Source organism: Drosophila persimilis, unplaced genomic scaffold, assembly GCF_003286085.1.
Source record: "Drosophila persimilis strain 14011-0111.01,24,50 unplaced genomic scaffold, DperRS2 tig00000000-arrow-pilon, whole genome shotgun sequence".
Taxonomy (NCBI): Eukaryota; Metazoa; Arthropoda; class Insecta; order Diptera; family Drosophilidae; genus Drosophila; species Drosophila persimilis.
The window spans coordinates 11,477,680-11,501,153 of record NW_020825288.1 but is presented as its reverse complement, the minus strand read 5'-3'; the positions used below and the strand labels follow the sequence as shown (position 1 = coordinate 11,501,153).

Here is a 23,474-nt window from a genome sequence, read left to right as displayed (position 1 = left end):
ATGTGTGCAAACAGTGAAACCGAACGAGCGACCGACCGACCGACCGACCGACCGAACATAGCCAGCGGCTCGGATCGGTTCAGTTCGGATCGGATCGAATGGAAATATTACCTGGGGATAGTACCTGGCACCAATGAGTCGGCAACGTCGCATCCCATCGCATATGCATATGGATGTGGCGGGGTCTTTTTGCGCCTTGGAGTTTAGCCGCTCTGTCAATATTTTGCTTATGTTTGAAAGCCGCCATCACGATGATTACCTTACCTGTTCGATGGCGAAAAGAAACGAAAACCGAACGAAACCGAAAAGAAAACCCCGCATAACCCTAAACCAATGTGCGATGTGGAACGCTGTGGTAGGTGCTCTCAAGTGGCCAAGTCGGGGAGACACTTTTCTCTGGTCTCCGTCAAGTGCCGGGTCGGGCCCAGGACGGGGCCGGTCGTAGCTTTGAAGTGCAGCGATCTCCAAAAAAAGTTTTTGCTCTCTCAAGTGTCCGTGTGTGACAGGGTCATTACGGGCCTTTCTATCATCTTCATCATCATCGGAGTCAGGAGACTCGAGCTTCAACTGCCCTTGGAGACCTCCAACTAATTAGCTGCAAATGTTCTGCAATTAAAAAATAGCTTCGAACATTTCCCAGCCAGCTGAAGTGGTAATCAGTGGGGTGACGATGTCTTTCCACTTGATTCCTGGACTTGAAATCAATTTCAAATGAGGCAAACAAGTGGAAAAGGAACTGCTGATAAATACTCGTTGCTTGTTAAGTGAGGCTTCACCTCGGTTTCACTTCTCCAGAAATTCATTTTATTTTTACAGATACGAGTAAAGAAGTAAAGTATTGTACTTCCTTTCAATGAGCTCTTTGTTGAACTTTAAAATGGGATTTTAAGATTTGACAACGGCTAGGAAATTAAGATTATCGACTGCAGTGCACTTTTTGCCAGAAACATATACATACATACTATATGGGCCAGAGCACCCAAACTCCAAAACCAAAAGACTGGAATCAGTGTTCACCCGTCTTGGGTTGGATAGCCAATTGTAAAGAAATTATAAAACCTCATAGAAGGTAAGGGATATATGAGTGCATTCTTATTTCATTTTTGTTACATTACAATCTCTTCATATAATTGTAGCCCCCAACAATTAATTTATTTCTTTTCCTAATTGAATTTCAATTACAATCACTGACTGGCGAATTCAAGGGAATCATTTGGCAATGCCTGAGCAGGCATTTAGCAAGTTCAGCGATTGCTTAAAAAATGAGCAGCTGAATAATTCAAGATGATTACATGGCTTCTGTGATTAACACCTGGCCAAAAAGTTGCCACATCTCGAGATGAAAGACGGCCCTAAATCGTCAGCCAGTGAGAGACTGCGAGAGATACTCGTATTTCGCTATCTACATACATATATACATATACATATACATATATCTGTGTGTGTGTGTATAGGCATTTTGCACTTGTATCGGATTATGAGCAACAAACATTTTCGGCCATGTTTGTTTACTTTGCTCCGCCTCGAACGTGTATCTGGGTGTGTGTGTGTGTGTGTGTGTGTGTGTGTGTGTCTCTCTTGTATCTGTGCCCGCATCTACATATGTAGGTGTCTGTGTGCGTGACTGCTGTTCATCTGTATCTGCGTCTGTGTGTATCTGTATCTCAGTCGCTCTTGCGCATGTCTTATGCGCAGGCCGTGCGAAGAGTTCAGTTCCGTTCCCCTTGAAGTTGCTCGAGTGCCAGGGCCAACTGTTGGAGCAACCCTCGCAAAGCGCCATTTTCGAAGTAGCAGAAATTAACGAAAATCAATTTCTCAGCAAATATATCTCGATGTATATGTATGTATATATGTATGATACTATGAATGTGCCAGCGAAATTAAGATGCGGCCAAGACAAATACTTGGTTGGTGGAGTTTTGATAGGAAATTGATTTGCGCAAAGCAGGCGGAAAACTATAATTGGATTATACTTATAGGACGTGGGGAGTATCTTCAATATGGCACATATTTCTGTATATACTGTATAATCCTGATAACTATAATCTGAAATCGAATGCACTAGGAAACTATAGTAGTAGTAGTACTTGCCACATGAAACCTATTCTCATAACATTACTCTGATTATATGATTCCCAAACTTTAATCAAAGATAGTTTTATTCAAAATTAAGATGCATCCAATAAAAAACTTCTCTTTGTGGAGTTGTTTTAGTTTGTTGGATTCCTCATAGTAACAAAGGATTACATTCATTATAACTCTGTTTATCGCAATCGTTCCTTAAATGTTCAGCCAGCTGAATTTTAAAGCAAAGAAAGTTGCACGCACTTCAGCCCCAACTCTGTGCTTCCTCCGGAATGCGAATGCTGAGGGTTTGGGGCGCCTGCACCCAGGATCCTAATTACATTTTACTAGATAAATTGTAAACTTTTTCTGTGCACGCTGCTGCTGCCGCTGCCATTGCAGCAGCTTCTTCCAACAGTTATATTTTGTTTGAGTTCTCTGCGTCGCTGGCGTCGTCTTGCGCTGCAAAGTAAACAGACAGGAGGCAAGCAGTAGGAGAATGGCTGCTGGGCTGCCTGGCTGGCTGGCTGCCTCCCCGTGGCACAGACCCGAAAGGACACCCTGTATTTTGTACGTGCTGGTTACGTTTGTAAGCGTATTTCCGGCAACGGATGTCTGCCACAGCAGCGGCAGCACCAAATGTTGGCTCCGGCCAAACGAGCCCGGATCGTCCTCAGCTCGACGAGGAGAGGTCCTCTGCTCTTCGGCTCTACTCCTCGACACTGCATTGCTCCGCTCTGCTCTGCTCCTGGCGAAAGTCAGTCAGTGCCGGTTACACATTCTCAAAAGTGCTTGGCACTGCCGACGTAGCACGCCTGCCATTAGTGGTAGTCATGGGTGGCATGGGGCGTGGGGCATGGGCATGGCAGGCAATGGTGCATGGCATGTGTGGGTGGCTTACTTATGGGGAGTCGGGTTCTGTATCTGCTTCAGCTCCTGCCAGGCCAGCCACTGTTGCACTTCAAGTTAGCGTGCGTCTATCTCTCTCTTTCTCTCGATGTGTGTGTGTGTGTGTAGTTTTGTGCAAATATTTGCATCTGGAATATTTGCGCGCTCCATCATAATTCAAACACAGATGCGCTGTTTGCAGAAGAGCAATCATTTTGACATGCAACTCGCTTCAAAACCGAATTAAGTGGCATTCAGCGTCAGTCACGAGAAGGGCCCGAGCCGAGTGTGTTTCCCCGTGCTCCCTGGGTAGAAGACCCCATCAAATGTATCGAAACTAGCTGGCAGCTGAAGTTGAAGCCTTTGGCATTGATTGGCACTCACGCAGCAGCTTAGAAGGGCAATTTGTAGGGAACAGAAAGAAATTTAAAGCAGATTAAAAACACAATTTAAAATGCCCGCCTGCGATGATTTCTCCCCGCGTAATTGATCACTGAGTGGATCGCACTATCGTTCATCGCTAGATCGTCTGATAACTTAACTCTGGCCATCTCTAAGACCAGGTGGCGTCATCTAGGGGTGAAAAGCATTAAGAATAAGGGCACCCTCTAGCGTACACAATTTGGTTCATGTCTTCGCTTAGCAAAACCGATATATCAATAACAGCATCGATATCAGATTTCAATTTTATAACCACCACTAACGATCAGCAGTAGCGATTTATCGAAGCACTGCCATCTCAATTGGATTTGTGGGGCAAAACTTTGATGAAACATTGATTTCCATATATTTATTTTATATTTACTAAGTAAAAAAATCTTTGTAATTTTTGTAAACACTGAAACATTAAATTTACGAATTTGTAAAACCTTTTTTACACTACGTTTAGTTATTGAGTTTTTGGTTTTTAGTTATGGTTGTTTTCCTATTGCTGAGGCTGAGGAAAAGGAGCTAAATTAAATCCTTCCAGTTAATACTTTAAACTAATTTCATCATTAGATCAAACATTTCAATAATAGTGTAAATGGCCTAGAAGATTCTTCCATTGTAAATCTAATGAAATCTAAAAACATCGATGTTTGAGAAAAAACATCGATGATTCACATTCAAACAATTTCTATTTGGCGCTCAAGTTTGGTGGGACTTTTTTGGGATTTTCTCTGGGATTTTTCCCCTCAACAATGTTCCTTACATTCCATACTCACCTACGTTTTCTTACGTGTTATGCTGCTGGCAACATTCAATTTGTATGGGCCAGACTCATGTGCCGTAAAATCGAGCAGCACTGCGCTTGAGCAACATTTTTCATACCCTGGGAAATGGATATTATAGAACTGAGAGAATGTTTGTCATCTAATGCACCAATAAAGGCCAAAACTAGTCAGTTTAAGTAGCATCCAATGAAATTGTCAGCCGATTCCTTACAAAACATATTCTGGGTTTTACTATAAATGTTCAGTAGTCAATAGTTAAAGACTTATTCAGTATTTCACGTGATCAACATCTCTTCGTTTGTCTTCAAATGTTCCTCCTTCTGCTCCGTGCTGGTCTTTAATTGCTCCGTATTCTGCTCCTGGGTGGCCTTCAAGTGCTCCTCGTACTGCTCCTGTGTCAACAGGCTCTCCCTGATCAAGTCGCAGTTCTCAATTTTGGGCAGAAGAATGGCAAAGTAGCCAGCTCCCTCGGGCAGCTGCTCCAGCAGTTTCGGCTCTGCAACCAGAGCAGCGTTCACCTCCACCAGCTTGCCGCGTATGCAGCTAGGTATCTTGTAGATCTGTCCCGTCTCTGTGGTGAGCAGCGCCAGTGTAGAGTCCGCCTGCAGAATCATGCCGCCCTTCTTGGCCTTGCCCTTCACCACATTCTGGCTGCGATCCACGTTGCCCACGTCGAAGCTTAGACTGGCAATGCCTTGGGCAAGGGCGGGATGCGTGGGCGCCAGGCAGATTAGGCAGATGCGATTGGAGTGGTACAGCACCTGGTAGGCGGCATTGGCTCGGATGTAGTAGAAGCGCGTGAAGAACCGATCCACAACACTGGGATAGTTCGCATCGAAGCCATCTGTGATGGGGCTCACCGGCTTCCCGCAAATGCGCTGCTGCTCCTCGTGCTCGAAGTAGAAGGGCTCCAAGGGATCCGCGGTGGCAGCCATTCTGCTATTCGGTCTCCCCGTGCAGAAGTTTCTCCTTGTATTTTGCTTGATTCTCGCGCGCCTTGGCTCGGTTGGCGGCAGAGCGAGCGATGCGTTCGCCCTTCAAGCACTTCACCACCTTGTCGTCGATGGAGTTGCAGATCCCAATGAATCTGCCGAAAGCGTTCTGTGGGCAGACAGGAAAAAGTGTTATAAGGACGAACTGTGGCCCCTTGCGTACTCACGTTGTCGTGGCAAGCTTGCAGCTCTTCGATAAGTTTATTGCAGGCCGGCGTGTGCAAATGGGAAGCTAAGTCCGTATGCATTTTCAGCTGACAGCTTCTATTTTTTCTATTGCCTAACTTGTCGGCACGTTTTTGTTGTTGTTTTAGTGTGAACGAACTTAGCCCACTTAAACCCCCTAAAATTTAAACAATTTGATCGTGGTCGACAATGGGTTAATCGTCTTCTGCCCATGATCGGAAATTTGCTATAAAATCAGAACAAAATAGCTATTGTTTTTTTTTAAATTTATTTTGCAATGTATTACTTTAAAAAGAAACCAAAATAGCGAAAAATATACATATGAATCTAAGACAAGATGGATGGCTTATAGCCAGAAAAAAGCTAAGCTGGCAGCACTATCGGAAAATTAATCGAAAAAAAAACAAACAAAGAAGCCGGCTGGCCGCATTTTGTAAACAAACCAAAGTTTTTTTTATTGCTGATATCATGGCCAGCGGTTCTCGTATTACCATTCTGCCGCAGTCGAAGGAGGCCCTGCTCAAATCTTACAATGTGCGTCTCAAGGAGGACGTCCGCAGCATGCTGGAGAATTTCGAGGAGACTCTTAAGCTGGCACGAAGAGACAGTCACAGTCAGATTTCACGAACGACGCAATCTGAGCAGGACGCTCTTGAAATGCAGATACGCGCCTCCAATATGGTGCGGGCAGGAGAATCCCTGATGAAGCTAGTCGCCGATCTCAAGCAGTATCTGATTCTGAACGACTTCCACTCCGTGAACGAAGCCATTACGAACAATTCTCAACTGTTCCGATCCACGCAGATTGAGTGCGACAAAAAACTCATGAAGCTAAGGGACGAAATGGCAATGGACCTGTACGACCTGGAAGAGGAGTACTATACGAGCATATTCAAGTAGACGTCATTGAAACCTTAGTGTACGATTTTTTAAAATAAATAAAATTGTAAAACTAGCCAAAACTGGCTGAGCTGGCAGCACTGCTAGCAACCCTCTGGTGTGCGCATGTCGAACAAGAAATGCCTGGCAACGCCGTTACACACGTGTGTATCCACACATCCAGCTGTTTTCAACCAAGAAACATAAAATAAACTATATTAACTGAAAAGTTTTGGTAAAATGTCTGCCAGCAAGCGTAAGAATCTGAATAAGATGGAGGTAGATCAAAAGGATGACGACTCGAGCTCCAGTGACGAGAATGAGGACGGAATACATCCAGACGCCTACACTGGCAATGAGGTGCGTCCTGCCTACAAATAAAGCAAACGAAAATAGAATTGAACATACAATATACGTTATAGGAGGTGCAAATTGACTTCGAGGGTCGTACACCCGTGGATCCCGATACCCAGGGAATTTCCCAGCTGCTGCAGCGTCTCTTCTTGCGGGCCCATATCAACTGCAATCAGATGGCGGATTTGATTATAGGTGAAGCAGCGCTATAGAGTCCATTCCTTAGTCCTGTCTAATCCATCTCTTTCAGCTCAAAACCATGTGGGCAGCGTAATCTGCCAGGTCGACGACGACGAACTTGAGAGCGAAACTGATGACAATATGGTGGAAGAAGGCACTGTCTTTGGCATCACCTCCGTATTGAATCTGTCGGCCAAGAAGGACCAGCCAAGCGTCAGCCAGCTGCGCACGTATCTGCTCGATCGCGCCAAGTCGCATGCCTCGGAGACAGCGCTGGAACAGCTGAGCTATCTGCTGGACAACGAAGAACAGCCCCATTTGGGATTCCTAATTAACGAACGTTTCATCAACATACCCGCACAGATATGCGTGCCGTTGTTTGAGAACTTAAAGATGGAAATTGACCACGCTAAGACCAAAAAAATGAAATTCAATTTCGGAACATTGCTGCTCCTTGTCAAGTTCTTTCGCAAGGAGGCCAAGAAAGGCCAGCCTGCCGAGGATATCTACACCAATGCCGAGGACGAACTGCTCTCAGAGCGGGCCAAGTTCTCCTTTGAGTGGTCTGTGGCCTCCGAATGCGATTCCGGCATGTCAGGGGACTGGCTGGAGGGCGATGCGGTGATGACGCCATACAGAAAGCTCTTGGCACTGGATGCCAAGCAGTTCCCGCAGTTGATTAAGGACATACAGAGCTACATAAATAATGAATAAATGTACGATTTATCTTTTTAGAGGTTGTCTTTCTATGAGTCTGCATTGTAGTCGCGAAGGAGCTTTTACTGTACTTTGTTACCAAAAGCAGACTCCACTCTTGAAATTCAATGTGGTTGGCAACGCCGGCTAACAGCTGACCTGGCATTTGAAAGCTTTCCCATGCCGGTTTGACTTGATTTTTTCGCAAAAAATCTGCACTAACCGTGAACGTGACTGGCAAGTAGAAACTGGCAAGCGACTTCCGACGTGAGTAGACTTTGCTTTTATTGTTGTAGCCTTTATTTGCAAGTTCTAGCATTACATTGTGGTCATTGAAACCATTATTCATAGCTCGTGCAATTTGCTTTGTGCCTGCACACTGCACACACACCCACCCGTTCCTTCACAAATGTAAGTATAAAAAGCTTCGGGACGGCCACCAAAGCACATCATTGCAAATTGTTTGTTCCATCGTCAAGGGATCGTTTTTGTCGGGGCTGGGCTCTATAAAAAGTTATCTCGTGGAATTGTTTGACACACGCCTTATCACTCAGTTTCAGATAAGTTCTCGCACCCGCACCAGCACCAGCAGCCTGATCCCAGTTCCCAAACCAGTACTCCGCTGCACTGTATGAAGTGATACCCAACTGTTGTTTGTTGCCGGCGCTCAGTGACGCCCCACTTCCCGATTGAATCAGTTGTGTGTTCCCGCTCAAGTCGAATATGGGCATCGAAAAGTAAGTAAAATAAGTTAGTTAGCGATAGAATGTTTTTCCAAAAGCTCTAGTTTGTGATACGCCATCTTTTCAAAATTAGGCAATTAGTTGTATACCCTCGCAGAGGGTACTAGGATATGTTTATCAAGGGCTTCAAGTGTACAAAAGAGAAGGTTATCTAAGCGGATCTACATAGTCTAGTTAAAAAATCTATCTGGCTGAACATTTTGGCACACACTTGATCAATAGATAATTTATCAGAGGCAGAAGTATCGGATCTCTATATCATACATATGTTTTAAAGATAGTAAATCAATTATCTGAAAGATCAAAGAGATTCACATGCTATTCATGTAAGAGTATTTAAAGCTTCGACATCGAAGCCTCATTTTTTTCTTGAGTGGGGTCATTCGAAATGCTTATCTTTAATACAAACTTTATTGCATTTCAAAAGTTAAGATAATCTCAGCGCCAAGTAGAAAGAGAGAGACGTAATAGACATGGGCGTGTACAGTCCCGTCAAGGGGATTCCCCAGTATTCCCCGTCAAGGGGATATCAATTGCTCAACAATAAACAACTGGCGCGTGATAAAATTGCATTTCAATGAAGAATGTTGATTAAAATATTTCTCAATTAATAATAATACTGATAATTCCGTTTCGCACTTTGTCCTCACAGATTTGTACCATGCACCCTGAGGCTGAATAAGCTGATGAAAGGAAGTGGCACCGATTGCGTTTGTGTGATTGACCAGGATGTTCTGCCTACAGAACTTAAGGCTACTTTCGACGAGCATCGCTCGTTCGACAAGTCCTTCGATAGCAGCATCTCCTGCTTCCGAGCCGCTAATGTGGAACAGCCTGTGGTCTACGCACCCGTGGGTGATCTGAATGACTACGATGATGTCCGATCTTATCAGGAGGCTGCCAAAAAATCCATGCAGAAGGTCCTCAAGGTAAGTTTGGGCTCAAATCTAATAGGAAACACTCAAAACGCTATCTTCTCACAGGCTGGCTTCAACACTCCGTTGCTGTTTGTGCCCAAGGTGAAGCGCTTTCCCCAGGCAGAACTGTGCACCGTGCTCGGCGCCTTGGAGCAGCTGTATGTTGTAAGAATTATCCAATTCCAATGCAATTCCAAGCCCTACAAGATTTTTCTCTCTCTGCTATCTCTCAGCCCATTCATTTACGTGAAGCCCAGCCCGGTAAGGACACCCGTGTAACCACCCTCAATGTGCAGATCGATGATCCCAAAGCGGACGAGATTCTGCGCGAGGCTTTGATTTTGGAAGCTGGTCGCTACGTGGCCCGCGACATCGGCGGTGGCGACCCAGAGAGGATGGCCCCCAGCCAGGTGGAGAAATACGTCAAGAATCTGTTTGACAAGCTCAGCATGAATGTGATCAGCGATTCGAATACCCTGCAGAAGGACTATCCTCTGTTCGCAGCCGTCAATCGGGCTGCCGATGTGGTGGAGCGTCACAGAGGTCGCATCATCTTCCTGGAATACAAGCCTCCCAAGCCTGCCCGCAAGACGCTCATGCTGGTTGGCAAGGGAGTAACCTATGACACTGGCGGTGCCGATATCAAAGCCGGTGGTGTAATGGCTGGAATGTCGCGCGACAAGTGCGGAGCTGCTGCTGTCGCTGGATTCATGAAGGTGGTCAACGAGATAAAGCCGGAGGATATACATGTCGTTGCCGCCTTGTGCATGGTCCGCAACTCCGTGGGAGAGGAGTGCTACGTGGCCGATGAGATCATCACTTCCCGAGCAGGTCTCCTCGTTCGCATTGGCAACACAGATGCCGAGGGACGAATGTGCATGACAGATGCTCTCTGCCGCATGAAGGAGATGGCCGTCGAGCAGAGTCTGCCCGATCCGCATCTCTTCACGATCGCCACACTGACGGGCCATGCTTTTATCTCGGCCGGCGAGGGTCAGTCGATCGCCATAGACAACAGTGTGGCCCACCAGGCCGATCATGCTCGTAAACTTCAGGCAGCTGGCCAGACCTATGGCGAACCCTTCGAGGTCTCTGTGCTGCGTCCCAGCGACTTTGCCTTTAATGCTGGCAAGGTCATTGGAGAGGATCTGGTACAGGCGAACAATGCCCCGTCGGTGCGTACCCCACGCGGACACCAGGTGCCCGCCGCATTTATGATCATGGCGTCCGGGCTCGATAAGCACGGCATCAATGCGAAGGTGCCGCTCAAGTATACCCACATTGATATTGCCGGCAGTGCCGGGGAATATCCAGCCATGCCCACTGCCGCTCCTCTTGTCTCCTTGGTGAAGACTCACTTGTTAGGCTAGATCCCGATCCCGGCTGCATTTTATATTACACAAGCCCAAGTCCCGTACTTAGACATGTACATGTATCGATCTAACCAACAATATTAACCCTCTGTCCACTTACAGCATCACTAATAACTTTTAAATAAATGCAAATTTCGAGTATAAAGAACTGAAGACATACTCGTGTAGGTTGATTGGCGAAATTACTAGGAACTTGGGTACATTTTGATGAAATTTCATTGGATTTGGGTTCAAGAGATAATCAGTTGTGTTTATATGCGGAACACGGCATAGTTATTCTAGTCTTGCTCCACAATGCAACATTAGAACAATGCCTCCTGAATGGTTATGTTGTTCGTTTTTCTTTAAAGCAAGAAGATGATGGAAGAAATGCATGTTCAATGGCTATAATTCTCATAATTTCCACCCACTAATCTGTAGTCTCGATCTCGTATTTAAAGATACCACATTTTAAACTCTATTTTGCGATTATTCCTTTACTTCTTTGTTGCAGAATTGTTTGCATAATTGGCTAGCGCCCTGCTTTTCGAGCTCTTGGTGGCTCTTCCCTGTTCTTGTACAGAGCACTCCTCTGTATTCTTCTCCTATATCTTTTCCTTCTTTCTTCTCTTGGCCAAAGCCTAGAACCCGTTAGTCTCTACTCTGCTCTGTGTGCCGTTCTTTGCTTGAGCTTGAGCTTGGGACTGGGACTGGGACTGGGGAGTGGGGCTGGGACTCTGGGCTGTAGCTCTGTCTCTGGTGGCTCTGCCTTCCCCTTGTTGGGGCCACTTGTCAGCTGTCGCATTTGTCGTGGTACCGTTATTGCCTGGCTTTGGAAACTCGGTCAAGAGTGTCTCATTCATGCTGTGATTGCATAATGTACCGTTGCCTCTTTCTTGGCCACCTTCTTCCTCTCGCATTCTGTTCTCGGCTCTTGGTTAGGTGCACTTCTAGGTAATTTATTGACGCAGGCCTCCACATTTGACAGTGCCACGGCCAGCGGACAGCGGACAGCGGACAGTGGCCAGCGGCGAGCGAACTGGTTGCATTTGGTAATATGGCCAAGCCGGGACTCGGCTCTGGATCTGGCTAACTGTATTTATTATTGATGAACGTAAGGCTTTTCTTCTTTTTTTGCACGGGTATTCTTACCCGTTTCGCCCCGTTAGTGTGAATTTATTGGTAAGGCGACACAGACCAAAATAAACGAACGAAAAAAGGCCAACTAACGGGGACGCAAGCCAAGGCATGACCTGATTATGGCAGGACTTGTTGAGTTCTCTCCAGCAGCTTCCATTTATAAGGCTTACTGTTGGATCTGGTTTACAATGCAGATACCATTTTTGTTATTCGATAACAATTGGGTAGAATATAGGATTCACCAATAAAATTACAACAGTCGAATGAACGGCTTTAAAGATATAAGCCAAATTATGTCCTGACGTTACGTTACAAAAAACAGAAGTCATTTTTGGGGTTATGGTACAAAAATGCAAAACTCTGCGAACTGGGTTGGACTATCCGTATAATATTTTTTTTCGTGATAATATCTGAAGTACTGAGAATTAATATTCCAAGCTATCTAATGCAGTAAATCTTTCCTTTTTTTTTGGTTTTAAATCCGCGTATGCATCTGACGGAGACATCAAACTCCGTGATAATTAAAGTTCAAAAATCTAGTATTACCCGAGATTGAGTACATTTATTTGGATTTTTTTTCGGATAGTTTAATATCATAGAGAGACTTTGAAGAAAAAATGTTACCAAGAATAATTTTTCCTATAGGAGATAATGTCAAAGTAAAACATGAATTTAAAAATACTAAAAAGTAATCTTTTGCATTATTTTAATAGACTTGCAGATCAAACTTAATCAACTTATACATACATATGTCAATTGGGTCAAAAGAGGATGGATTTAAATATTTAAATATAGAATTTTTGGACGTGAAGTATAGTTATTTGGGCTTGAATGCTTTTCCATTTGGTTTTGGGTTTTTCAGGATCACGTATCGGATCTTCGATTGCAACTCATTTCCCAAAACCCGCCCCGCCTACCATATACTCTAGCAATCATCATCTGCTTCAGAGACCATCGCATCAGCTGACTTGTCAGCTGCCCCCAAGTATGACATCAACAGCAACATCATCAACGACTGGCCCGCAATCCGGTATAGACAATCACCAAAACACCTTGTCAATTGGGCGCTTGTCTTTGGGGGGCAGACGACGCAGTGGCTGCCGCAACTGCCGCAGCAACTAGCTGCCAGCCTACCGGCTCCATGTCGCGCCGTGTGCACAGTTGTTGCCTGATCCATAAATTCGCGAAAACAGCGCAGCAGCTACAAATGAAGAAAACAGCAGTGGCAGAAGAGTTGGGGCAGGTAAAGGCAACGGCAACGGCGGCGGTGGTGGTGGTGGCGGCGGCATTAATAATAGCAAACAACAGACAAGCAACACCAAATGAGGGGGGGCTGCTGTTGATGCTTGTTGCAACTCTTGCACCGGCAGCAGCAGCAGCAGCGGCAGCAGCAGCAACAACCACTTGGAGCAGCAAACGACAGAAATGATCTTAAATGAATGCGGAAGTTTTTCTTGGGGTTTCGTAACCAGCTACAACAGCAGTGGCAGTAGTAGTGGCAGTAGCAGCACCGGTGGCAGCACTGGTAGCGCCAAAGAGGTCGCAATTCCAGTGGCAACCAGGCAGTACCAGCCATCGAGGCAGCCGAGCAACCAATGTTGCTACATTTATGTACATGTGTTTGTGGCGACTCCAACTCCGACTCCAGGTCCGACTCGGAATCGATGCCGTGAGCCCATAATCATAGATGCAGGCTAGGTCGAAAGAAGCCGAGTCCGAGCCATTATAGCCATGGACATATTAAAATTAATCCAATGATTGCAGCAGCAATAGCAGCAGCAACAGCAGCAGCAGCAGCCACTTGAAAATTGTTAGCCAATTTGGCAGCCTCACTCGGCTGGGCACGGCCTGGGCCTGGGCCTGGGCCTGGGAGGGAGCGTGTGAATCGGAAGCAAGCAGCTGCTGCCAATAGTTATTTGATCCTGGCCTGGCCCAAAGCTTAGCCATGTTTCGCTTCCCATGTGCCCAATCAGATGGAAGATGCCATACAGCCAGCAGTAGCAGCACAGCAGCTGTCTGCTGACTCCATGGACGAGACTGAAGTTCAAGGCTGCCAGGATCATATTGAATATCTTCCTTCGCCTCCTCCACCTCCGCCTACTCCTTATGCATTTCATTCATGACATCGCCAGGACCCGCAGGGAGGACCCAGGATCCAAGACCAGGTCCGTGTGTGGGCCAATCCTGCCTGGGAACAGACAGATTTCTGCATAAACTCATAAATATCAAATTGATCTAAACGTCTCCAGGCGCCGGCCGGCCAAAACGCCTTGAACTTGAACAACCCAACAAGGCCGACACGTCACGTAGCCAACAGCTTGACAACTCATAAATAAACGCTAAATTATGAACTCCAGCCACGGCCCGGAGATAGTCGAATGTGAAATAGAAATTGAAATGTTTTTGCCACACCGAAAATTTTCCTTTTGCCGCACAAGCAAACGGCAAACGGCAACCCGCAGCAGCAACAATAACAACAATAACAGAGGTGCCTCATAATCCATAATATTGTGTCATGTTCATGATCAACGCGGCCTCAGTCTGAGGCTCAGCCGCAGTTGCAACCCCAGCCTTGGCTCTTGGCTGTTGAAAAGGTGTTGTTGCTTTTTGTTGGCCCACACCTTGGTGGCAAAATTATTTGGAAAACTACGAACGAAAGTAAAAGAAATGCCAAGATAGCGGCGGCGAACCCCCGAACCCGAATCGAGCCCAAAATATCCGAAAACCCGAAACAAAACCCAAAAACCGAAACCCAATTCAAAGCCGCTCGCCGGCTAATGAAGTGGTAAAAAGGGGCTTGGAAAACTGCATGCCACCTCGCGCGTTGTTGCCACCAACGCTGAGACTGAGGCTGAGGCCGATGCTGTTGCCGCTGCGGAGCGCAGTTGGTTAGCAATTTTTATGGCCTCTTTGGGCAAAATGTTTGCAACAACACAGCACCTCTAAGGAGGAGAGAGAGAAAAAATTATGAATTTTTACTTTCACCGCATGTGGCAATTTCAGGTTTGCTCTTTGGCAGCAGCAGCAGGAGGAGGCCTGAACTTGAGTCCAAGGCGGCGGCGGCAATTGTCAAGGCTGGCAAAGGTCAGAACCCGGGGCCAGCTAGAGGTGTGGTCGAGCAGATACGAGCAGGCTGCAAGGACAAGATACAAGATACAAGAAATCATAATTGATTGCTGCAACAGATACGTTACTCGTTGTTTTATGGTCAAGGAAAAATCAGTTAAGATTAGCAGTTCGGACCATCCAATTTGCTGTTAATCTAGCCTGATGAAGATGTCCGCTCCGATGGGATTAACACACACAAACACAAACGGCCAAAGGCTGTGTAACTTGCAACATTGGATATCCGCATTTAGCCCAGAGAGTAAGAGTGAGGTGCGAGTGGGGCTACTCTTAAGCTTCGCTTCACTTGCTCTTAAGCCGCAACCAACTTTCGGTTCGCTTCGAACCACACCGACCGCACCAAGCACACGAAGAGTCTTAGTCAAAGTCGTGGCCCAGAAGGTTTGAGCCGGGTTCGTTTCGGCCTCGTTGCCGTCGTTGTCGTTGTCGTAGTCGTAGTCGGAGTCGGAATCGGAGCTTCGGCTGCTGCTGCTTCGTCTTCTTCGATCTTGGTGGTACGAGCAATACGTCACAAGGGTGAACGTACTCGCGGATGTTAGTGGGTCACTATTTGTACGGTCAACGAACCTTGGGCCGTTTGTAAATACAACAACAAAGGAAAAAGAAAAAGCCCAACAACGAGGCGAAATGGAGGCTGCTTCTTGGCCAGCAACTTGCTTTCTTTCTTAACTTTTCTTAACTCACATATACTCACGGGCCGGCTACAAACTCTACAGACTCTCTGGGAGATGACTCTTGTCTTGACTGACTTGACTGGTTGACTTGCAGTCGTCGTCGTCGTCGTCGTTGTCGTAATTTACTTGGGCTATAGGTTGATCGTCCACATCAGAGCGGCCTGTGCCTGCCCTCCCTCTTTGGATGCATCCTGCTGGCTGTGGTTGTTGTTGTTGCCATTTTGGTTGCATTGCCAAGATGAGGCTGATGCTGCTGCAACCCGCTGTTGCAGGCAGCTGCATTGCTCTGTGTTCTTATTATGCCCCAAACAGGTCCATTGCTGTGGCTCAGGCGGAGGCTTTGGTTTGGCTTTGCCTTTGGCTTGGGCTTGCTTTGAGTCGCTTTGGTTTGGTTTTCACATGATTATCATGATCATCATTACCATTCGCAGCCACATTAATATCGTCATCTTCGGGCCAATACAAACACACAGAAACACACACAGAGAGAGGGAGAGAGAGAGAGAGAGAGAGAGAGAGAGAGAAAGAGGGAGAGAGAAGAGATCTCTGTTCACATGCAAGTTTTGCCGGCTGGCTGGCATGACTTGTGGTGTTTGACTTGTGTGTAAGTAAGTCCATAGAAATGCATTTCCGCATATTTTACACCACTAAAAAGTCAAAAAAAGAAAAAACAGAGAAGGAAAGGAAAAATCAACTGAACAAAAATATACATATGTTTGTTTACTCTTTTGTTGTGGGGCGTTCGTTAGATCCCTCTCTCAGTCTCAATCTCTCTCTTTCTCTCTGTACGGGCATATATCTCTCAGTGTCCCCCTCTCCCTGTTGATGGGTTGCTGGGTAATTGAAACTATAATCATTATCTTGACTTGCAGCAGCAGCACTCGGTGGAGGCCTCTCAATCAGTTGTTCAGTTGTTGCCGCTCCATTATAATGGAGTAATTATGGCGTGTTCTTGTCAAGAATTTTTCTGCACCGATTTCAATGCCAGGCAATTCTCTCCTCTCCGCTCCTCTGTCCTCTGATATGGCTTATCTCAGCCTCAGTCTCAGTCTCGCCATTGCCTTTCTCTCGCTCTCTGTTGATAACATGTCGTTGAACTTTTGTTTACCCCCATAATCATTTGCATTATCTCAGAATATTCATGCTAATTTCCTGAACGTCTTCGAAATGTGAAAATTATTTAAATCCCAATTTGTGTAGCATTTAAATGTTCCCCATATGCTTTTGTTCCTATTCTCGTTTGGATTTCTGTTGGGGAGGTTGTTTGAATAGTAGGTTTTGTATAATTGTTTACCATATTCCAATTGAAGATGATATGAGATACATACAATATATACACTCCTACAATCAATCATACATCACATACAAGAAATGGTTCCTGGACAAAAAAGTTCCCCTGATGGAGCATAGAATACTTTTAGGGAATGGAAATATTAGGGTAATCAATTGCTTCCACAATTTGGGTTAAGCTGGTGGATTCAATGGGTCGTTGATGCGCCAAAGTTACTAAATATCGCGGTGCAACAACAAAATATAAAATGTAAAATTTTAACTGTTTCTTTTATTTTGTTGCAGCACTATATTTCCACTTTCAAAAACATTGACTGGAGAAAATTTTGAAATATATAAAAAATGTATGCCGTTTATAACATGTTTTCCATAACTGCAGATATTTTTTATGAATTACTTGTATGTTCTTTCTTCTACTTCTACAAATTAAAATGTTATTTGAGATTTTTATTTTCCAATATTCCGTTTATTATTCAACTTATTTTCCTTTCTAATTGGTGACTTTCTAAACCTTATTGAGCTCTTCTAAGCCCATATTTCTGTACCAATTTCAAGCTATCCATCATCATCTACATATCCCTATCCATCTGGCAGCTTTCTTCCATTGACCGGCACCGGCACCGACCCTATCTCTCTTTCTACGGAACTTCTTTATCATTAGGAGTGCACGATCATGCCAATAAAAGAAAGAAATCATGGCCGGCGATCGTTCGCCATGGTAACAAACTTAATGCATTCCGCGTTAAAGTGTCAATGATCTCGTTACCGAAAAAAAAGAGAACTTCAAACATTTCACGCACCGGAGTTCATTGTACGGCAAACCACAGAAATGGACGGACAGCAAGCCAGAGGGACTGAAATGAGAATTGAGAGAGACCTACCTTATAGACGAGACACACAGCCGGAGATAGTTGATGGAGAGTTGGAGCTCGTAGAAGAAAGGGGGATCTCCATTGGTGGTAATGGCCAAATCATGCACGAGCTTTTGCGGAAAGAAGATAAATTAATATGGTCAGCATGTCATGAATTTGCTTTCTTCTTCCTATGGCTGCGCTTCTTCTGACCATCTAGCCATCTAACCACCAACCTATTCCAGTCCCCAGTCCGACAAAGCAACAAACAAACACAAACACAATCACAATACCATATCACACACAACATACAAACTTTCACGCAAAACGTACATTCAACTCGAGGCAGAATCAGAATCAGAAGCTGAATCAGTGGCAGAAGGTGAGGCAAAATCAGAAGCAGCAGCAGCAGCAGCAGCAGCAACAGCAGCCAACAGCAGCAGCAGACCACGGCGCTGCCATAGACACGGCTAGGTATACGAATACGTATAAATTCCCATAAATCAGCTGTGAGCCAAAGGGTCAAATACCTCGAGGCGGGCTGGCTCAAAATTACACGCGAACATGTGTTGAAAGGAGAAATTAAAACCAAATTAGTTTTACACGCTGACCAGCAGCTAGAGTGAGGTATACATAGACATACATATGTGTTCTATATGTATGCGTTGCTGCTCATTCATGTTGCACCTAGAGTACCCTGACCGTGTGTATCATCTGCTTGTTCTAGGAGCAGTTTTCAATCTAGTTAAGCCTCCACTTAATTGCCCCACAAATCACATTTATCACGCCTCCCTGCCCAAAAAGTTTGTTCTAATTTTGTTTGCGGTTGCTCTACCCCGCAAAAAGCTGCTTAGATACAGATGGAAAGATACATCATTGCCCCCATATGGGTATTCTACAGGCAAACGCTTCGTTCGTGTCGTGTCGTGTCTTTCTTTCTGCGAGGATCAGTGGGAATGGGAATCAGAGTGTGGGAAGAAAGCCCACAAACAAAATCAAACAAATTCCCAACAAAAGACGTCCAAGAGGAAGGCAGAAAGAGAACCCTAAACCGTCAAGAAAGACTTTTGTGTGGCCATAAAAATGCGTGAGTTACGTTCCAGGCCAAAAGCAGAAGCGGCAGCAGAAGCAGAAGCAGCAGAAGAGACGTCCGTCAGTCAGGCAGACAGTCCGCGTCATCAGCGGCGCTGTTGGAGTTTGGCCAAACAAAATGCAAAGCAAATTAAACTGTGCTCGGCCTGACCTGCCCTCCAACTCGGACCCAGCGCCTCCTGCTCCTTCTCCTCCAACTCCGACTCTGACTCCAGCTCCTCCTGTTATATCGCCTCTTCCAAGCCCACCCCATTCTCCTGCCCCAGCCCCCGCCCCCAGCCTTTTGTGTGCCAAAAGTCCCACAGTCCAGCATGATGATCATGACTCCAAATGATGATGACGACGTTGTGGCTTTTGGTCCGCCGCCGCCGCCGCCACTGCTACGTTTAATGCGCCACGGTGTTACCAAAGTGGCAACGACAGTTGCGGCCATTCACCTCCCAAAAAACCAAATATCTCTGTCAGTGTGTGCTCCATGCTCCATGCTCCACACATATGCAGCATACAAAGTGTGTAAGTAAGAGCCAGAACTCCCGGGGAAGGCAGGCTATCCCAAAATGCTGTAACCAAGTTAAGACCAAGCTCCAGCCTAGCATGTGAGAGTGCGTTTCGTTTCTACGAGTATGTGTGTGCGTACACAATTTATACACTGGAACAAAATGTTAGATATTAGTATGCGATGGAACAAAAAATACTTCATTTTATATTATCAATATTTTAGAAGCTTAAGACATTTTGAAATTAGTTGCTACAAAAATCATTACTCAATATACGATTAAATACGATACGATATGTTTACTCAACTGTTTTTAATGTCATGTTGTTTATATTTTAATAATTTATGATGAATAGATGATTTTTTTTTCTATAAAAATCATGCGAATAATATTATGATGATTGGGTTTAACTGTGCATGGAACATCCATAGGAATATCTAGAGTCTAGGGTATAAAGGTGAGCTTTTTTTCGGTGTACTTATTATTGGCGGCTTTTGGATGGTATTTTTGTTGTTGTCCGTCTCCATTGTCAGTGTGACCATGCCACAAAAGATTACACTTACACATATATCCACACACATACAAATATACAGCCACAGAGCTGTGTTGGCCAAGCTCGTTGTAATACCCGTTGCCGTTCCGGCTTTGGCCTGCTTCTCTCGGCAGGGCCAAGGAATGATTGACATTGGGCAGGGTCGGACTGACATGCTAATGTGTGTAAGAGCTGCCAGCCTTAAACTCAAAGCAAACGAGCCCGGTTCAAGCAATAAGAGGGGTACAGAGAGAGAGAAAGAGAGAGAGATAGAGTGGAGGGAGGGGAATCAAGAGAGCGACTTAAAAACCGGCAAAAGTTCAAGCAAAACAAAAACAGCTGATTGTCAGCAGAGCCTCAAAAGAGCGCCAATTCAAAAGACTAATTGAGAGAAAGAGCTCTAAGCCGAAACCGCAAGTGAGCACGGACGAGAGAGCGAGAGAGATCGGCAAGGCAGAAGGCGAGGGAGAGCGAGCAATGCACACAATGCAGGCCGCTGCCGACGTCGGCCTCAGTAATGCGGAAGTGCCGGGCTTCTCATGCATCCGTCCCTCGTACATGTAATGTAGCTGGAGCGGGCCGGGGGGAGAACGGTGTCTGTGTGGAGAGAGTGCTTAACAGAGCGCTGAGCGCCAACTGGTTTGGGGATTTCTCTCTCTCTCTCTGTCTCTCTCGCTTTCTGTTTGTCACTGTTTAGGCCAACATTGTTTATAACTTGTTTATATAAATATTGTTAATTTTGTGTGAGGCCTGAAGCTGTCCCCCATCCCCCATTTCCATTCCTATTCCCGATGGCTCACTATCTTAATGGCCCTAGCCGGCGTCGCTCTTGGATCTTTGCTCTCTCTCTCTCTCTCTTTTTGCAGCTAGCTTTTCCTCTCTCCATCTCGCTGATGTACATATCTTTCATGAATATTAAAAATGTATTTAAAGAGCGATTCAAGCGGCTTACTTACTGTCCCTCTCTGTGCTTCTCTCTGTGTGCGAGACAGACAGACAGCCCAGAGTGGGCGAGACAAGGAGCGGGAGTCGTTAAAAGCGCAATTAGTTGCTCAGAGCCAATATCAAATCAAAATCGTTTTAATGAATTGCACAAAATTGCTCAGATTGCGTCTGATTTGTCGCGCGCCCAAGCTGGAGGCATTATAAGCAGCAATTGACACTTAAAGAAGGCACGCGGAGGGGTGGGGAGGGAGTGGCTGGGAAAGTGCCCCACCAATGGGTCGAGGTCCATTTGAGAGCGCGGAAATAGTACAGACTAAAGTTCTGGGAATCTTGGAATATCAGGTGGGTTTGAAGCACAAAGATTAACAATAATGGAAATTACTACACCGAAAAAAACCGCACCACAATAATGTCTTGAAGCTGAATATATTAATATAGGATTCTATCATCTTTCTTCCCACGGAGGAAGAAAGTTATTAATTACCATAATCCCTGTTCTTACATAACATTAGTTAACCGATGATATAGGAGATAATTCATTATAGTACAACTTGTTAAAGGGAGAGGGAGCGTCCACTCAGAACAAATTGGGCATATCATCATTTTATTTATAGGCATTAATTTCCATTTGTGCATTTCCAATTAGACTTGTAGTAGTAGTAGATTCCTAGGCATATGCCCCTCCCAACTCCCAGTTGAAGCAACATTCACACGTGCAACACAGCAACTACTCGTATGAGAGCATTTTCCAATTCCGATGCCTGGCATTAGTCCCGCTCTCCCATACCCTGTACCCTGTACAACTGCAACCACTACAAAGTTACATATGCATGAAAAGAATCCCAACTGGTAATGAAAATAAAGTGCACGTCGCATGCGGTAATAATAACAATAAAATAAAATAACAAATTACACGCAACACTGCCTGGCACTGGCACTGGGCATGAGACTCTGGGCCTGAGACTCTGGCCCTCTCCCGGGCCGGCATTCGTTTTGAATTTGAGTTCGTCTTGAGGCTTGGGCTCGACTCAGTGGACATGGCCCGGCCAGCAGTAATTACAGAGCCACGGACACGGCAACAAAAGAGTGAGAAGTTGGCCCAGGAGCAGCCGCCGGGCAATCGTGTGTCCCCATTTCGATAAAAAAAAGCCAGGAAAGGCGGGGCGATGAATTGGAGAAAGTTGGGGCCGGTTCCAAAAAATTTCAAAGGGCACAAGGGTAAGACATTCACATACTAGTACAATGCACAGCCGAATCCATCGCAAGCTTAGCTTAGAAGTTGTAGTAGTAGCAGCTAAGAGAGAGCGACCAACGTTCTCGCACTCTCTTTAACCGCTCTTCGTTCTAAAGAGCCAAAGAGAGACATGGCCAACACAGACAGCACACACTCACACTGGGACTAAGACTGGGGGCCCATAGCTTAGTTGTGCAGCTCAGACAATCTGGGTCACATTTTGCCATTGAACCGGTGACGTCACAGCGGGGCAACGACCGCAAAGCACGACCAGCTACAGCAGCGGCAGCACCACAATTACAACAACAACAACAACAACAACAACAAGACATCCGCGGCAACCATTGGAAAGCGTGCAAGCAAACATTTTTACAACGAACACGAAGCTGAGGCTGGGTCTGGGGCTGTTGCTGTGGCTGAAGCTGGAGCTTCATTTCTGGTTTTGGTCGCTGGCTGATTTGTTGCCCAGCGAGCAAAACTGTGTGCGACACCCCGGCCAACACTGATCTCCGCGACCCTGGCTCCTCCTTCGTGCTGCTGCTGCTTCTGCTGTTGGTGCTGGTGCTGGTGCGCCTCCCCCGCCCACAATAGTTCATTAGATGCCATGTGCCATCGTGGCGGAACAAACATGATTTGGCCGCTAACTGAGGAGACGACGAGATGGGCCCCAGCAACACACAGCCACGGGAGACTTCCAACTAAATCGGAGAGTCGCCACACTGCAGGAAAATGTTTTATACCAAATCGAATATGGATACGGATTTAGAGGATCTCATAAAGAGATCTAGCAATGATATGCAGTATTCATCGCAAATAGATAAATACGATTATTCGAATTTTCAAATTCGATTTATTCACATTTTTGACAGTGTATCTGCATTTGTGTGTTTAGCTTTTCGCATTTGAAATGCATTTGACTTTGATGGCTTCGGCGCCGACGCTGGCTTTGACTTCGGCCGAGAGTTCTCTGCGGCGGCCTGGGCAAAGGTTCTATTTTTAATACTCTGCCGATTAGATAAGCCCCAAAGCAGCAACAACTAGAGACAGACAGGCTATGGGGCGGTGGACACCTCAACGGAGCACGCGTGACTACACGCCACTTAGCGCCATTGCCATCACAGCGCCGAAATAGCTCAGTTGGGAGAGCGTTAGACTGAAGATCTAAAGGTCCCCGGTTCAATCCCGGGTTTCGGCAAGCAAAAATCCTTTTTACTTCTCTTTTTTTTTAGTTTTACAGTAAGAAATCTTTTAAAAGGACTTACCTCAATTATTTTAAATACACTTGAGTTTAACTTTTAATCTAATTTTGGTGATTATTTGCTAAACTAGATACTTATTTCGATAAGCTGCACTTAGGAATCCATTTAATTGTATTTATCTGGCTATTCAGTTTAGGATATGTACATTGGCATGTGGCTGTCAATCAAAAGATGTTCACAAAATTAAACTAAGCCGGCGCAGCCAATGCTGACCGGGCCTGGCCATCAGCAGACAGTGGACAATGGCCAATGGATGGAAAGATGGTCAGGATGAAAGGTGCAGATTAAGCTGCATAATAGGCACAACTCAATCAAACAGCAGGCTAAACAGGACAAGGACAAGGACACAGAAACAGGGAAAAGGGAAAT

General features: G+C 45.6%; 5 protein-coding genes and 1 non-coding gene across 8 annotated transcripts; 4 read left to right on the top strand and 2 right to left on the bottom strand.

Moving 5' to 3' along the window:
- Positions 1-4,369: 4,369 nt before the first annotated feature.
- Positions 4,370-5,110, bottom strand: LOC6587966 (FAM206 family protein CG9288). Its single transcript, XM_002013291.2, has one exon. The coding sequence runs from the start codon at positions 5,099-5,101 to the stop codon at positions 4,442-4,444; it is 660 nt and encodes a 219-aa protein (XP_002013327.1). The 5' UTR covers positions 5,102-5,110; the 3' UTR covers positions 4,370-4,441.
- Positions 5,088-5,439, bottom strand: LOC6587980 (COX assembly mitochondrial protein 2 homolog). The gene is made up of 2 exons (XM_002013290.2): positions 5,326-5,439; positions 5,088-5,267 (listed from the first exon to the last, which is right to left on the bottom strand). The coding sequence occupies exons 1-2, from the start codon at positions 5,404-5,406 to the stop codon at positions 5,106-5,108; spliced, it is 243 nt and encodes an 80-aa protein (XP_002013326.1). The 5' UTR covers positions 5,407-5,439; the 3' UTR covers positions 5,088-5,105.
- A 323-nt stretch (positions 5,440-5,762) lies between these two features.
- Positions 5,763-6,299, top strand: LOC6587967 (mediator of RNA polymerase II transcription subunit 22). Its single transcript, XM_002013289.2, has one exon. The coding sequence runs from the start codon at positions 5,813-5,815 to the stop codon at positions 6,242-6,244; it is 432 nt and encodes a 143-aa protein (XP_002013325.1). The 5' UTR covers positions 5,763-5,812; the 3' UTR covers positions 6,245-6,299.
- Positions 6,300-6,375: 76 nt separating this feature from the next.
- Positions 6,376-7,491, top strand: LOC6587926 (protein BCCIP homolog). Its single transcript, XM_002013288.2, has 3 exons — positions 6,376-6,583; positions 6,646-6,772; positions 6,828-7,491. Exons 1-3 carry the CDS (start codon positions 6,464-6,466, stop codon positions 7,469-7,471), a joined length of 891 nt encoding a protein of 296 aa, XP_002013324.1. The 5' UTR covers positions 6,376-6,463; the 3' UTR covers positions 7,472-7,491.
- Positions 7,492-7,663: 172 nt separating this feature from the next.
- Positions 7,664-10,639, top strand: LOC6587876 (putative aminopeptidase W07G4.4). Of its 3 annotated transcripts, none has more exons than XM_026988552.1 (5): positions 7,664-7,720; positions 8,008-8,190; positions 8,849-9,125; positions 9,180-9,278; positions 9,347-10,639. In XM_026988552.1, exons 2-5 carry the CDS (start codon positions 8,177-8,179, stop codon positions 10,481-10,483), a joined length of 1,527 nt encoding a protein of 508 aa, XP_026844353.1. In that variant the 5' UTR covers positions 7,664-7,720; positions 8,008-8,176; the 3' UTR covers positions 10,484-10,639. The 3 variants fall into 3 exon arrangements, with proteins under 3 accessions (XP_026844353.1, XP_026844731.1, XP_002013323.1); XM_026988930.1 differs by lacking the exon at positions 7,664-7,720 and adding an exon at positions 7,824-7,864; XM_002013287.2 differs by lacking the exon at positions 7,664-7,720 and having other exon boundaries at positions 7,944-8,190.
- Positions 10,640-22,968: 12,329 nt separating this feature from the next.
- Positions 22,969-23,041, top strand: Trnaf-gaa. Its single transcript has one exon. It is a non-coding gene; the product is annotated as a tRNA-Phe (tRNA).
- Positions 23,042-23,474: the final 433 nt, after the last annotated feature.